At 32.0% G+C, this 16,599-nt stretch overlaps 1 protein-coding gene across 1 annotated transcript; it reads left to right on the plus strand.

The window, feature by feature from the left end:
• The first annotated feature begins 7,568 nt into the window (after positions 1–7,568).
• ple (tyrosine hydroxylase ple) lies at positions 7,569–12,311 on the plus strand. Its single transcript, XM_069058463.1, has 7 exons — positions 7,569–7,847; positions 9,229–9,340; positions 9,408–9,479; positions 9,854–10,340; positions 10,393–10,725; positions 11,018–11,144; positions 11,432–12,311. Exons 1-7 carry the CDS (start codon positions 7,779–7,781, stop codon positions 11,834–11,836), a joined length of 1,605 nt encoding a protein of 534 aa, XP_068914564.1. The 5' UTR covers positions 7,569–7,778; the 3' UTR covers positions 11,837–12,311.
• The last annotated feature ends 4,288 nt before the right edge of the window (positions 12,312–16,599 follow it).

Consider the following 16,599-nt stretch of genomic DNA (forward strand, 5'->3'; position numbering starts at 1 on the left):
AAAAATAATCCTCCGAATACCCCTCGAGAGTGAGAATAAATTGAAAATAATTCTCCAGATACTTTCTCAAACTTGTTGCCAGATGGCAATAGCCACTCGAGCCCTCCGGGCTCTCGTGTCTATTGCCTGGCAACAAGTTTTCGAAAATCTGTCGAATTATTTTCAATTTATTCTCACTCTCTTGTGATATTATTACAGAGAATATAATTCACGTGTCACATGGTACATTTTTGATTAATTTCATTGGTTAAAACACAGAAACAAAGACGCAGAAGAGGCTATCAAATCGATGATAATTTTATCACCGCATGTTCACTGTCACTTGTTTTTAATGAATAAAATTGGTTAATGTCAAAGTGACAGAAAGTTTCAATGAACATATTGAAGTCAGAAAATAGTGCTGTTAACCAGAAAACGTCTCAACCAGTAGCCCAGTAAATCACCATCGATGGGGAGATGCCAGCGAGTAAGAGATTCGAAAGTTTATTGAGAAGAAAACTCCATTTGTATTGAGTATCCTGTAACTGTAATTATTTACTGTCAAACTGACAGATCGTTTAAAATTTTTGACATTTAAAAAAATGTATTTTCTGTTAGCGTTCATTATATTCTCTCACCAAATATAACACGTGTTATGAGTAATCAGCGATGATAGCACGAGCTAAAACCTATGAAAATTGACCGAGTGCGTAGCACGAGTTCAATTTTCTATAGGTTTTAGCTCGTGCTATCACCGATGATAATCATAACACTAGTTATATTATCCCCGATAATAAAAGGCTATCAAAGTCAAATTTCACATTTATTTTATAAAAAATGATTCGGCCATTTCGTACATCGGAAATTTAAGATTAGGTATGCCTTCTAAATTTCATTTTTTTTACAATTAAAAATAGTTATTTACACTACGAGAGAGGAAGGTAAAGCTTTTGTTCACGCGAATTGCATGTTCGGCCACTACGCGCAGCGGCGAGTGCTGTGTTTGGTTTTGTTCGATACCTTAGATACCTCCTTGGAAAATGAGTCTGTAACTTTACATTCAAAATTCTTTTGTTCGATACCTCCCTAGAAAGTGGGTCTGTATCCATGGTTACCAGTGGGTGAAGGTTTCACTTTCGCTCATTCTCTTTCGCTCACGCATAATTGAAATTCGATTTTATGAAAAAGAATTTGTATATTGAAAATAATTACATACCAATAATAACTCATCATTTTACATAATTCATCACAACGACAGCCACCGAATATGCCCATCATCAGTACATGTACGATTCTTAGAAACATACACCAGGAATTCCCATAAAATAAACAGTTTCCACTACTTATCAGCGGCCAATTTTATTTAACATCTAATTTTTTTAACTATTATTCAAAAAATCTAATTAATTTAAATAGAAATATGATTAAATATTTTGTCCGACAAAGTATGCATCATTTCAGTGAACGCAGTTGTAACTAGCTGAAAAGAATTTATAATGAACACAGCCTTTAGGTGCTAGCCGCAGTTTGTGGTAGGAGATGATATTATAACCGGCTGTCATAACTGTTTTTCGCCAAATTAATTATAATTAAGTGATAACTGATAAGTACCTTTCAATTCACTATTTACAGAGCGTACATCAATAGGTCATCATTCCGGGAATGCGTTATAAGTTTGGAATATTGAAAAAATACCTTTTAGATTACAACATTAAAACAATAACCTGAAATATTTTACATTAACCATATCAGACAGCGTCGAAAATGACTGCCGTCAAAAAAAAACAGCGTTTAGTTGAAAACATCATTTCGTGAACGGTCATTTTGGGAACGTTCCCGGACATGATGGCATGTTGTCAAAATGATAATGATGTTCCCAGGATGATTGTTTCATTCCTGGAGTGACATCTGCTATTGCAAATTCTCAATAAATTTATTGTTTATGTTGTGTTTACACAATTTTCAACAAGATATTATACTTGTTGTTTTTATCATAGTAATATGGCACCACGAGGCTGAAAATACTAAAAAAAGGCCGAAAAAGTTACTAAAAAAAGACAGTTCGTCTTATTTGCGCTAATTTGCGCCGAAGAAAAAAGCTAATGCTAGAAAAATAAAGTTCTCGAAATGACGATTTTTTGCGATGGCTTTTTTGAAAAACAAATTAGAAAAAAATTAATGTGTTTTGTGCTTGCCCAATTTAAATATTATTTATACACAAGTTTACTGACGATTTAAGCTGATTTTCATAATCATTCCAAGTTTTTTCATCATAAAACCAAACTTGTAATTTGCCACCTTGGTGATTTTTACCCTTCTACGTTGTCCTACAACCTCGTTGGTAAAATTTCGGCACATTTTAAAAATACACCCTTGTATATCATGTTTTGCGAAGTAACCTATAGGAAATATGCTTTAAAACAAGGAAACCGCATTGGTGTACGTTTTATAAAATATGATATACAGGGTGTATTTTTAAAAAGTGCCGAAATTTTACCTACGAGGTTGTTTGACAACGTAGAAGTCTAGAAGCAATTAAAAAACATTGTAGCTCAAAAAATAAATGTCATTTTATTTTTTGACATAGAATTTTTTAAACATTTTTTCCGTGTTCTACATGAAGCCAGTAGCTCGTGATTAAAATATCTGCACAACTTTCAAAATCACCCTGTATATTTCAATGAGTAAAAATGAATATTGTTTGAAGAAAAATAATTATTATGATAAAAAACAATAAAGAGGGTTTTCCACATCACCTTAGACTCCTTAGAGGTACCCAATACATGCGTTGGTTCTTGGGGAGGCCTCGCCAATAGCCCTATCTCTAGGTGTTTTATAATTTAAGTAATTTTCTTTTTGGTGGTTCTTTATTTTGAGTGCTAATGTGGTGGTTGATTAATTTTGAATAATTATTAAGAAATATATTGGCAAGGATATGACTATTTCAATATCAATTTCAATATCAATATCGACTTCAATGTTTTATTACATAAAAATAGTTATTTAAACTTACGGGCGCCAAAAATTTTTTGTAGGCAAATCGTTAGTAAAGTATCTTTTTTTTACTCGGCGGATTTGCGCACTCGCTTCTCGAAAAAAAAAGTATTACTTTACTCACTTGTTACGTAAATAACAATAATTAATGTCTCGATGATTGTTACAATAAAGTCTTTATTTCACATGCTCTATTACTAGATACCTATACTTTATTTTGTATCTAATTACAACTTATACAGCGTGTCCCAGCTGAGACTTTCGAGCCTAATATCTCGGTTATTTTACAACGGAATTTTGTGAAATTTAAAATGCAGATATTTTAGACGGTGATGGTTCAATTATCTCAAGTTAAAAAATGTAATTTTAACACATGTTTCCTTTATTGAAAAGTAGGCGCGATTATTATTAGATTGTCAAACATAAAAAAATAGGGGTCTACACAAACAATTAACTAAATCACTCGTATGATTCAACGAAAATATTAGATTTTGTTTTTAAAAATTTAATTTAAAATTTGAAGGTATTTGAGCAGTTACCTTTTGAAACAATTGATGAAAAATTGCCAAGCAACATTTTGTACACCCTTTAAAATCTGTCAAAATTGGACGCGCTTTATTAGAAACGTCAAATTGAGTAAATTTATTGAAAATACTCTAAAAATAGACCACAATGGCAGACATTTCAATATTGTTGAAAAAGGAAACAATTTTTGCCAATGGAGGGTGTCGTAAGAACTTCAATGACACAGTTCGTTTTCTCGTGGAACACTATCCAAATGTAGGCTTTACAAAATGTAAGGTTAAGAGAGTCGTCAATTAATTGAAGACACAGGAAGCGTACGTGAACTAAATTACCTTGCTAAAATATCCCGATCGTGTTTTAGTCCTTTATGAAAGAATTAAAGCATCCAGTATAATAAATTACGTCCAAATGTTGTCTTTAACTTTGTAAGTGTTTGTAAGGTTAGAAAGATAAACGTCAAATATGTCACCTACGTTTGTGCGAAAAGGGATAACCAAAATTCTGCAAAATTCCGCGTTTGTTTCATACGCGTCTACGTTTTTGCATTTGCAGCCACGTTTAACACAGATTTTTGCCTTTTTTTGCAAACCAGACGCCTTTCAAGGACGAGTTCCTCGCTACAGCATTTTTTATTGACGATCAATTTTTTTGATGTAAATCTTAACTGATTCAACATTTTAAAAATGCATGTAAAAGTTACGTTTTTAAGACTTGGGTAATTGCATTAATGGGATTTTATTCTTCACGGTCTAAAATATCTGCACTTTAAATTTCACACAAATCCGTTGGAAAATAACCGAGTTATTAGGCTCGAAAGTCTTAGCTGAGACACCCTGTACATATGTCTTGAAATACAAAAAAAAAATATGAATCTTAAAAAAATCCTTAAAATGTTAAAGCATGTAAACACAAAATTTTCCAAACTTGACCTCATTACAGCTCCCCAAATATTTCCGGATATTATTGACCGTTGTTGGTAATTTTTCACATAATCACGAATTTGTCCAAACAATTGCCTGCCTTGTAAGATAACTTGACCTTCGTATCGCTATGAACGTACATATATATTCAGTGTTTGCTTCAATTACTTTATAGTTCTATGTTCCACAAAATTCATTTTTTTAAGATCCACATTGTAAAATTAATGAAGAATTTAGTAAGACTATTTTTATAGTTGGTAATTATGGTTAATTTGATTATTTGGTTAGACTGAAGATTAAAAACTGTAATTTTTTTAAACCAAAAAAGATTTCCTAGGTTTGCGTTACGAATTAACAACTACTATGACGCGAACGTTATTTTAACTTTTAACAACAGTTTTTTAACCATTTTTACCATTGTTAAATGTTTTCGTTTGATTAAGATATGCATATTACTAATTTCAATCTTACGTTTTGCCGATGACCCAACATAGTTAATTAGATCAATTATGTATCATTATTATTTGAGGTATTGTGTAGAAAGTTTATCTGTATTTGTTTTGATAAATTAGTTTGCAGAACTTAGCGATATTGAGAACTAAATCTGTAAACGGTCGGGACCAATACATTTTAATAATTACTTTTAAGTATAAGAACAGTTATTTATTTAACGAGTTCGTGTGTAAATTGGGCTTTTTTTTGCATGAGTGGGCCAGTTTAAAACGCGAGTGAAACGAGCGTTTTAAAGGCCCACGAGTGCAAAAAAAAGTCCAGTTTACACAAGGACGAGTTGAATACAACGTTTATTTGTTCGACGAGACACTTAAAGGTTCAAAATAGCTTAAAATCTTTAAAATTAGCTTGACGTTTCGTTTTGACAAGTTGTCACATTTATCAAACTCCGTTCACACAGGAGAAAAATCTCAAATTCGACTCGACAGTGTCGAACAAAAAAATACATAAAAGTTGTTGTTTTTATGCAATATTTTTAATAGAATAAATCATCTTTAATATTATAATAATATAATAATTATTTAAATTTACCATTACTATAAAAAAACAATACTGCGGTTAACAGAACAGTTCATTATAAAAATCATTATTATTGCTTCAGCAATTTGTGTTGTGCATTAAGATTGGAAATATTTTAGTGACAAGGAATATAGATCATAAAGGATTTGATAAAATGATATCAATTGCTAATACGAGTATTTAACTTATTAACTTCAATTAATATTTGAAGAAATTGTGTTAATAATGTTTTATTTAAGAAAATTTTCCAGTTAAAATAAGTTTTTCAAGCTAGAAGATAATAATCGTCCTTCAGTAGTAAATTAAATTAATTCGAAGTTATAAAAACACTATTAAAAAGTTTAGGTGTATACAATTAGTATGAGTCATACCGACTTTGAAACAATTTTTTGTTATTTGTTATGATTCTGATTATTATTATTAGTCCAGTTACTAGTAAGCCCAATATTAATCTAAATTTGGAAATTAATTACACAGTTTTCATAGTTTGTAAAATAAACCGTAGGTACTAATAAAACACAATAATAAGATTAAAAATGCGAATATGTAGATAAGTAAAAAGTTACCACCGATTTTTTATAATAATTTTTATAAAAATAAATTTATCGCAATGGTTTTGAGACGTTACGTGTATCCGTTCAAACAGTTTTAATATTAGGGTAGCTAAAGTAGCTATCGTGGAAAACCCAATGTCTGTCTTGCTCCACTCAACCGTTACCATTTAGAGGTCACAACACTTCAATATAAGCTAAGAAACTTTGTAGTGTTTTTTTTTTAATTTCTGGTTAATACCTTCATTTATTGTTGACCGTAAATGTTTTGATTTGATCTTGAATTATTTACTCTTGAATATAAAGAATAACATAAATACTGGAATATTTCATATAAAAACACTATAATGTATAAAATACCAAACTAAGAACCATATATTCTGAGTAACAAGAATTAATTGGGAAAATATTGTATTTATTTCTTAAGAATTACTTCTAATCTTCCATACGTTTTCTGAATATCTAATCACCAGACAAAGTCATATGTTTACATAATTACAGGTATATTTGGGTATATTACATTATCGTTCATATATTATCGATATTACTATCGTAGAGGTATGGATTTGCATGTTAAGTGAAACTTCAAAGACCTTTTGAAATCCACACAAACTACTACTATTATTTATTGTATTTATTATTTGTGTGAAACGTGAGTATTATTTAATTAACATAGTCGACGCATTTCTATCTATTAGTGCAAGATTTTCATCATCCAACATTTTAACTGCAAAATCAAAGATAGGTAATACTTTTGTATCAATTAAACAGTGAATTAAAAAAAATAAATATTAGTAAAAAAAGAATTCATATAGGTACATGTTAATTTTATATTTTAAGTGAATATGTGAATCGTCTCAAAACATTAGATTAATTGATTTAGTTCTGTTTACTGCAACATTCTGGACATAAGTACACTTATTTGTAAATTTATAACGTAAAAAATCGCTTATAACATTTTAAATAAATATATTAATTTATTTTTAAAAATGAATAATTTAGCTTACTTTACATTTTTTAAACAAGCAGTGTACCTACAATTATATTCTTCCTAATACTTCAAATGTTGAAATAGTGGAAGTGTTTAATTCCTATTTTAAAAATGAAAAAGTTAAAACAAATTAAATATTTCTAATTTACTGGTTTTTACACTTGTTACTTGGGAAATCACAGGTTATAGCACTACAAAAGGAAAAAAACCGTTTGTAGGTCTGAGAAACTACCGCACAAAATTTCTTTTTAACGGTAGGAATCTTAATGGTGAGTAAAATCCCACTGACCGCATGTGTTTGGTAAACGACACGCTGGGAGTTCCGCAACACGCGAGTCTTGCCGTTCTCCGAACAGGCCGGTTGATGACACATCATACAGACATACATCGACAACAGCAGCAGCGAAATCACGGACAGCAGCTTTAAGTGGCGTTGAACATACCCTCCGGAGCCTTGGGGATCCCAATGGACAGCTTGTGACGCAGGCGTGACGCTCGCTTTTCGCAACAATGAAAGGGCTCGCAGCAAAGCGTGGGGACAACCGGAGAAGGAGGGGTTCAACTACATATAACTAAGCCCCACGAGCCCCAATACACACCTTGGTTTGCTTCGAATCACCAGAAGCGTGTAGTTAGAAGCTCTTCGACAGACGGTTTCAGTCACAATCGTGGTCGAATTAGCGGCTCCATATTACACGTGATACCCAGCAGTGAAGACTAGTGCTTTCAGGCTGAAGAAAAATTGATACTTGTTTATCCCCATTGAAATCTCTGAAATATCTCAACATGACTGCTGTAGCCGCTGCTCAAAAGAACCGTGAGATGTTCGCAATTAAGAAATCGTATAGCATTGAGGTAAGTTAATTATTTTCAAATTATTCAATCACCATCGTTCTTTATTGCCTTAATATCGTGCATATATTTTCATCAATTACTATCTACTTGTTGTTTCAAATTTGAAGTGTTCTTAAACATTTTTAACTATAGTCTGGAATACAACAAAAGAGATACGGACGTGTACGTGTAATCCCGACAAGCTGGTACAACTATTTTAATAACTATCATTAGAGGAGTAGATAACATCCACATTTAATATTTTCAATCATTAACAACTACCTACAAATTAATGTAACTAAATTCGTGTCACTAACAGTCGCACCTCAGTATAAATTATTAAACTTTTAATTTAAAAAATGTATATAGTAATTGATCACAATGGTTTTATACTTTTTACATAAATACGTATCTTTGTTTCCTGCAAAAAAATTGAAGGAATTAACAATTTATAAGATATTTAAGCGTTGTTTTTTTTTCAAGGTAACGATAATTAGATAGATCTTATTATCTGTAAAAATGTACTTATAAGTATGATGAAATTGTTTTAATAATTTTTAATTAATACCTTGCAAAATTGAATTGTTCTAAATGTCCTTGATACCGCTAAAGTTGCTACTTGAATTAATTATAATTATCCAATTAATGAATTATAAAAAAATAAATTAAACATTTTTGTTTGCGTTATACCACTTATCGGACTATCGAATCTATGCAATTTAGTGAGTTTTTTAATTAAAAATTCGTTTGGCAATATTGCATTGTGTAATGCATCAACAGAATGATGTGAGGCGTAATTAAATAATAAAATCACAAATCATACATGAGTTATCTTAATTTTTTCTTGTTGTCCTTTAAAAGTACAAGTACATGTGTGATTTGCATTAAAAATGTGAAAAATGAAGTGGTTATTTACAATTAGCGAAAGTACATTTAAAATTTATTACGACACAGAGTTCCGTCCACATATATTAGCACAAAAAATAAACTGTAATGATAATTATTTTAATAACAAGGATACTGATTAAACTAAGATCATGGCCGGAGAATGCATAAAATCCTAAGGCAATGTAAATGTACCATGACCTTGCTATCAGGGCATTCCAAACCTCCGTCCAATAGTAGCGATCCTCGCCCCTCACTCGTCAATAACAACTGACCATACCCCTGGAAAGCGAAAAATTCTTCATTTAATTTGAATAATTTATTGTAATTTGCTCAGTCAACTTTCCTGGCAAGTTCATTTGAATTTATCCAGCTATGTATTACATTTCTGGCACTGCTGAAATCGTTTCCTGCCTTTTAACTTGTTAGAGAAAGAAAGTTTAGAGGGTAATTTCCTGTCGTCATCTGGTTTCCGTCTGCAAGAGACAATGGTTTTTAATCAGTGTCTTACTTCCAGAACGGTTATCCTGCAAGACGACGTTCTCTTGTTGACGATGCTCGTTTCGAAACGTTGGTGGTAAAGCAAACTAAACAAAGCGTCTTGGATGAAGCTCGCCTTCGTTCCAATGGTAAGTTAATTTTGCATTAATGTTGCATGAAACATATGTGTTGCATGAGTGTATTTGTTGTTTATAGACTCTAGCGTTGACCCTGAAATCGATGCCGATGAAAAACAAAGCCAGAAAGTTTCTGAAAACTCCGAAAACGGTAATTACCTCAACATTAATTTTTATATTTTAATTATATAAAATGTAAGGAAATAAAATTAAAAGGCCTATATTTTAACATTTAAAACGCATACTTAGAAAATGAATCAAATTGTTCTTTTTGAACTACCTTTAAAAGAGTTATAAAACGTAATTGCGTTGAGAGCAAAGTTACAAGTAAAGTGCGATTCGCACAAAGCCGACTAGACCCATTTCGTTCGGCTTTTATAATGTCAAAAGTCAATTTTCACCCTCCATTTGTCGCAAAGAACTACATTCAGAAGTTAAGCCGTGAAAATATGGTATCCGCAACTTCAAGAAAATAAAGTGGCGTTAACATAATGACTGGATTTCAAGTTAATGCTATTTTCGCAGATGCTGGACTCACCGAAGAAGAAGTCGTCCTTTCTAATGCCATCGCTGAAGGACCGGAAGCGGAAAAAGCTTTACAACGTGCCGCCTTAATTCTTCGTTTGCGTGAAGGAATGAATTCTTTATCACGCGTATTGAAGAGCATTGAAAAATATCAAGGATCAGTTTGTCACTTAGAAACTCGTCCTAATCAAAATGATAATAATCAACTCGATGCTCTCATTAAAGTCGAAATGACAAGAGTCAGTCTTCTGCAACTTATTAGATCCCTTCGACAATCTTCATCGCTCGGACATGTCACTCTTATTGGAGAAGACAATATTTCGGCCAAAAATCCATGGTTTCCAAGACACGCAAGCGAATTGGATAACTGTAATCACCTTATGACCAAATATGAGCCTGACCTGGACATGAATCATCCAGGTTTTGCTGATAAAGAATATCGCGCACGCCGCAAAGACATAGCAGAAATAGCGTTTGCTTATAAATAGTAAGTTAGTTATGGCTATTACTTGTAGATGATGATTTACTGTTATTTTTAGTGGTGATGCTATTCCGCACATTGAATATTGTGAGACAGAAAATAAAACATGGGGATCTGTTTTTAACACTGTTCTTGAATTAATGCCGAAACACGCTTGCAGCGAATATTGTCGTGTATTCAAATTGCTTCAAGAAGAAGGAATATTTACAGCAGAACGGATTCCACAACTTGAGGAAATGTCAAATTTCTTAAAACGTCACACCGGTTTTTCTTTGAGACCAGCAGCAGGTTTACTGACAGCTCGCGACTTTTTAGCTTCACTTGCTTTCCGCATCTTTCAAAGCACTCAATACGTTCGTCACAAGAATACTCCGTATCATACTCCCGAACCGTAAGTGTTTCATTTACGTTCTGTAGCATCAAAGAACATGTTAATTCAATCAGAACTCCATTATAACGTTGTAGCTTCCAGTAATTATCCCTGCACGAGTAATTAACTAGCCGTCCATATTTAACGTGCAATTATATGTCAGTGATGATAAAAGTTTTAATCCGATTTTTCGATTGACAAAAATCAAGTACAAGTTGAAATACGGTTTAAATTAAATTCTTTCACTGTCGTCGTCTCTAGAGAATTACGAAATAAGGATTAAATTGAACTGATCGGATTTTGTATTTTACAGAGATTGCATTCATGAACTTCTTGGTCACATGCCCTTACTTGCCGATCCAAGCTTTGCACAATTCTCCCAGGAAATTGGACTTGCTTCACTTGGAGCTTCCGATGCAGAAATTGAAAAATTATCCACAGTAAGTTAATTTTCATTGTATCATGTTGCAATTTTTAATTAAAAATTAAACAGTTGCATGATTCGAATGATAAATATTTTGAATGCAGAAGACATTGCAGCAGCAGATGTCTCCTGTTTTAAACGCGACTAGCATGTCATGGTCAAGTCTAGATACGCGTGACCGGTAAATGAAAACGTGTAATGCAGAGTAGATATTTGTTTAATGCGAACAGGGTCAACATATCTTGCGAAATCCTAGAAACTGGGTTTACACGAGATTCATATACTAAAAGGGTTATTTTACAGGTTTATTGGTTTACTGTTGAATTTGGCCTCTGCAAAGAAAGCGGAGTCGTGAAAGCTTACGGTGCTGGCCTCCTCAGTGCATACGGTGAACTTCTGCATGCCCTTAGTGACAAACCGGAGTTACGACCTTTTGAACCGGCCGTTACGGCAGTTCAACCTTATCAAGATCAAGAATATCAACCGATTTATTACGTAGCTGAAAGTTTCGACGATATGAAGGACAAATTTAGACGGTGGGTCTCTGCTATGTCTCGACCATTCGAAGTGAGATTCAATCCACATACGGGAAGAGTAGAAGTACTGGATTCTGTAGAAAAACTTGAATCACTTGTTCAGCAATTAAATACAGAGGTTCTTCATCTTTCAAACGCAATAAACAAAATGAAATTACCTTCATATCAGTAAACGTGAAAAATTTTAAAATGATCAATGGGTAGCCGTGTGACTGGTGCTACCCTCACGATTTCATTGGCATCATTGTATAAAGTCGTCATTATTTGTAACTTAAAAATAAGTAAGAATTTTAGTTTAGTTAGTTGATCAAGTAGCTTGTGATCTCACTTTAAAAGTTGCACCAATTTGCGATCAATGGTTATTATTGTTAACTTAATCTTTGTACATGTCTTGCTTATTTAGTGATATTAGATAGAGGCATGTAAAAGTATTTATTTTATTGCAAAGATTGCACTTGCACGATGTCGTACACATATCCACATCTAAACACATAAATAAATAAAGTAATAAATATATGTATACATACTTATATGTATTTATATGGATGTGCATATACATATATACACAACATACAATATTATGTTAAGTAGTATTTGTTGTAATATATAAAAAAAGTTATGAAATAAAGTGTGCAATGATCATAAAATGTTTTATTATTTTAATGTACAACATCCAAGTATAGAAAATTACTACATTTACCATAAACATTTTATCAATACGTCAGTGGGGGTTCGTGAAATTTTGATACCTATCGCGATTCTAAAAGAGATCGTTAGGGCTCAAAAGGAACTATTTTTCGATTCTTAAGGTACCTACGCATATGGTAAAAATGCTTATCTTGAGCAAATAAAAGTAATTGGTGATACGTAATAATAACGGTTTTAACTTAGACCTAGTGATTTTTAAATTGTATTTTAATGTAGTAGATCCATCCGACGACTTTTCTCGTTGACAAAATTTGTATATCACATTTTCATTAAATTTTAGAATTACTTTAATCAATTCACTTTAAACGGAAATAACTTTTAAGAGCTGTTAGACGGTATTATGTCACTAAATTGTGAAGAAATGTTTTGTTTTTTCTTAATGTGAAAAAACTTTGTTGAGCTGTTGCTTTCGTCATAAGAATTTTAATAGTTATTTCCAGTATTTTTTTTACTTAGATATTTAAGGGCATCTTTTAGATTGTTGGTAATGTAAAAAGATGTGGCGCCAATGACTTAATGATTTAAATTCATGTCTCAGTTCTGTAAGAAAAATTATCCGAAAAATGTTTTCATGGAAAGGAAAAAGAATCACCTAAAGTTTTAATAATATTCATTTTAATGCAACATTAAATAATAAATAATGTGATAATCACTAGTCAACTACAATAGTATATTGTGCAACGAGTGTTGAAAATAGTACATTTCACACGCATGTGACAGTTTGCTGACACGAGCCGTAGGCGAGTGGCACAAGTTACAAAGTGTGAAAAGTGCCTTTCACACGTGTTGCACACTATAATTTTTCTACGACTGCAGCAAATATACAGAAAAACAAGAAAAACGAAATTTTCTTTATTAAATTTTATAATTTCAAATTATAATTTATTGTCATATTGGAACAATTTTCGATTTTTATTCCAGGAATTTGCGTTACTGAAAAGCTTGTAAACGTGAGGGAAGTTCATTGTTTGGCAAGATAACAAACTGTGTGGAATGCACAGGGTCATTATAAATGTTTTTAGAATCTGCGTTTCTAATAGGTCTATTGTTGTATTCAATTTGGAGTCGTTTATGGCTATCTCTTAAAGCACTCGTAGTTTAATAGATCTCTAAGAAAATTTTTATCAATATTTCAGTGTATTATTGTTATTTATACCAAAAAACTTCCAATATTAATGTTCAAACTCTACTTTTTAACATATGTTGCAGATGTAGTTGCATCCGTTACCTTGAATTACCAATTAATACAAAATTCCCTAGAATTTGAAAATTGAATTTTTTTATTTAAAAATTAAAACAAGGGTGCAAATTCTAAAAAATAACATAAAAAACTTGTTTTATAAGGGCATTGGCGCACTCGTTCCATACAAAACTCCCCAACGGGTCGTTTTCTACACCTGGAACTCGTGCGCCAAATCAACCCTTATAAAACTCGTTCTTTAATATACTATTTTAATATCGTAGATGCTTTAGGTGCGCCGCTACGCCAAATAGATGTTAGAAACATTATTTTATAATAACCTGTATGTTTGGTTGCCTAGATACCTACACAAAGTGACCTTACGCTAAAAGCGTGTGTAAAGGATTTGTGACACATTGTGTGCAATCAATGATTTTCAAGTGTAGTTAGTAGTGTTTTTTTAAACACTTTTCATTGAAGTCATAGAAAGTAGTAGTTTTTTGTTCGATACTGTCAGAATTTGAGAATTTTCTCCTGTGTAAACGGATTTTGATAAATGTCACAACTTAAATCGCTTAAAATCTTTAAAATTAGCTTGACGTTTCGTTTTGACAAGTTGTGACATTTATCAAAATCCGTTCACACAAAATTTTCAAATTCTGATAGTGCTGAACAAACAACTACTATTTTCTACGACTGCTATGAAAAGTGTGTAAAAAAAAACACTAGGTACTAACTACACTTGAAAAATCATTGATTGCACCCAATGTGTCACAAATCCGGGAGTGTACGTTACTGAAAAGCTTGTGAACGTGAGGGAAGTTCATTGTTTGGCAAGATAACACATTGTGTGGAATATAGTATTTTTACCCCTAACAGAAATATTGACTAAAATCATGAATCACACGAATAAAGAAACAGATATTGAAGCACTCCACCCTGTAATTTATGATAGAGTACTTATTAAATAACCTCAGACAAAAATTGGTCGCACACAACGGGCAACAATGACCGGTTTCTTACCTGAACTGTAAGTACCTGTAAGTAGTTTGTAAAATGTTTCTTTTTGGTGTAATTTATGATTTTAGTCAATATTTCTATTAGGGGTAAAAATACTTTATTTCATACTGTCCGGTAGATGTTCGATTGCATCATCAATTTGAGTCCGGTAGGTGAGTTATAAAGGTTATAATAAGAGTATCAGAGCCGGAAAGTGTCACTAAGCGACACCTACCAGGCTGTTTTATTTTTATCCATCAAATCTGACATTGAAAAGTGAAAAAATATTCAATCTAAAAAAACAATAGCAGCGGCCGTTGCCACAGGAAAAAGGTGACGCTATTTTCATAGAATTATGTGATTTTTTAATTTTTGAAATAAAATTATGATGCACAAGAGACTTCCAGTATGAAATAATATAATACTATGTATATTAAAACATGAGTTTTATAAAACTTATATTAAGACACGAGTCAGATTTGCAGCACGACTGCTGCAAACAGGAGTGCCTGTATAAATAAATAAATGACGAGTGCTCTTAAGTTTTATAAAACGAGTTTTTTATGCTATTTTTTCTAATTTGCATATTAAATACATGTTTTTTTACAAATACATAAAATCAATTTTGGTAATTTAGGGAATTTTGTGACAGTTGGTGACACATTTATTTCATTGTTAACATTTAAAGTAAAATTCTAAATTTGAATCTAGACTAAACATAATTGTCATTTTTCAAGTGAAATTGCAATTAAAGATGAATTATCTAGAAATGCGGCAAATAGCAGAGAATTCCAGAGTCAATTTGCTGTTGGCAATGTGTGTTACCAACTGAAAATAGTTCCTAGATTTCGGATGCGTTAATAGCTTATTAACGCATTCAAAACGAATGCGTTAACAGCTTTGTTAAAACAGCAAATTAGAAAAAATACATTTAGTGGACTAACGTTAGATTTTTATTTCGGAACCGGTAGCAAGAGCTCGGATTTGAACGAGATTTTTTTTATGTGTTATAAATAAAATATATTAAAACCTTTATAGGTTAAGAATTACCGCTCATTGTTTATTTAATTAATTTATTGATTATTTATAATAACTGAAATTTTCCAGTTAGAAATCGTTATTTTGGCAAGAAAAATACTACAGGACAATGTATGATTACTATTTTCTCCTTATTATTTATTCTGCTCATTGTGGAATGACCTTGGGAAGAGTATCTTGTTATATTGAAACTTGTTTGGAATGAATTGAGGGGTTTACATCAAAAACAACCAATGTCATTTTTTTCAAATATTAGTTATTGGCACTACTTGCTGCAGGAATGACATTTGTCTGTAAATTTGTGTGGCAAAAACAGCCAAAGTCAGGATAATACAGCGGTTCAAAGACACAGCGTTTTACCAAAAACAGTCAATGTCAAAGCGAATAATATCAAAAACAACCATGTCACGTTATTTTGGCAATTTTTGGTTTAGATTTCCAAATCTTATTAGTTCTGATAAAATAAAAATAAAAAATAACATCTCTCTCCGCCTTCTTAAAAAAAAAAACAGAAAATGTCCCGTTTTATGAATCATTTTCTGTCATAGAAGCTACCAACAATGTTGACCGTGACAAAGATGATACCAGCGATGGCTAAGAATTGAAAAAAAAAATTATTTAGTTACTTTTCATATTTTTTTTTATTGGTACCTAACCAATTTTGCTGATTTAAAACACGCCTGAGCGTGTATAAATCGAACTTTAAAAAACGCTCTTTTCCATGGCAACATCGCGCGTTTTCCATGGAAACATCACCAACCCGAGAGGACCGGAGAAACGTGAAGTCTAAATGTTAACTCATTTAACATTTAAAAAAAATATCGTAAAGTATTCGTGGATAACTGGTCTTTAAAACACTTGCTCTATTTCGAACACTCCGGCTGTGCCATCGTGCTCGAAAAATCGCGCGTGTTTTAAAGACCTTAATCCACTTATACTTTATAGCTATTAAGACAATAAGTGTTTTATAGACCATTTTTAAACTATAAAACACGCGTTGTCTTCAAGAT

This window comes from Tenebrio molitor, chromosome 1, assembly GCF_963966145.1.
Source record: "Tenebrio molitor chromosome 1, icTenMoli1.1, whole genome shotgun sequence".
Taxonomy (NCBI): Eukaryota; Metazoa; Arthropoda; class Insecta; order Coleoptera; family Tenebrionidae; genus Tenebrio; species Tenebrio molitor.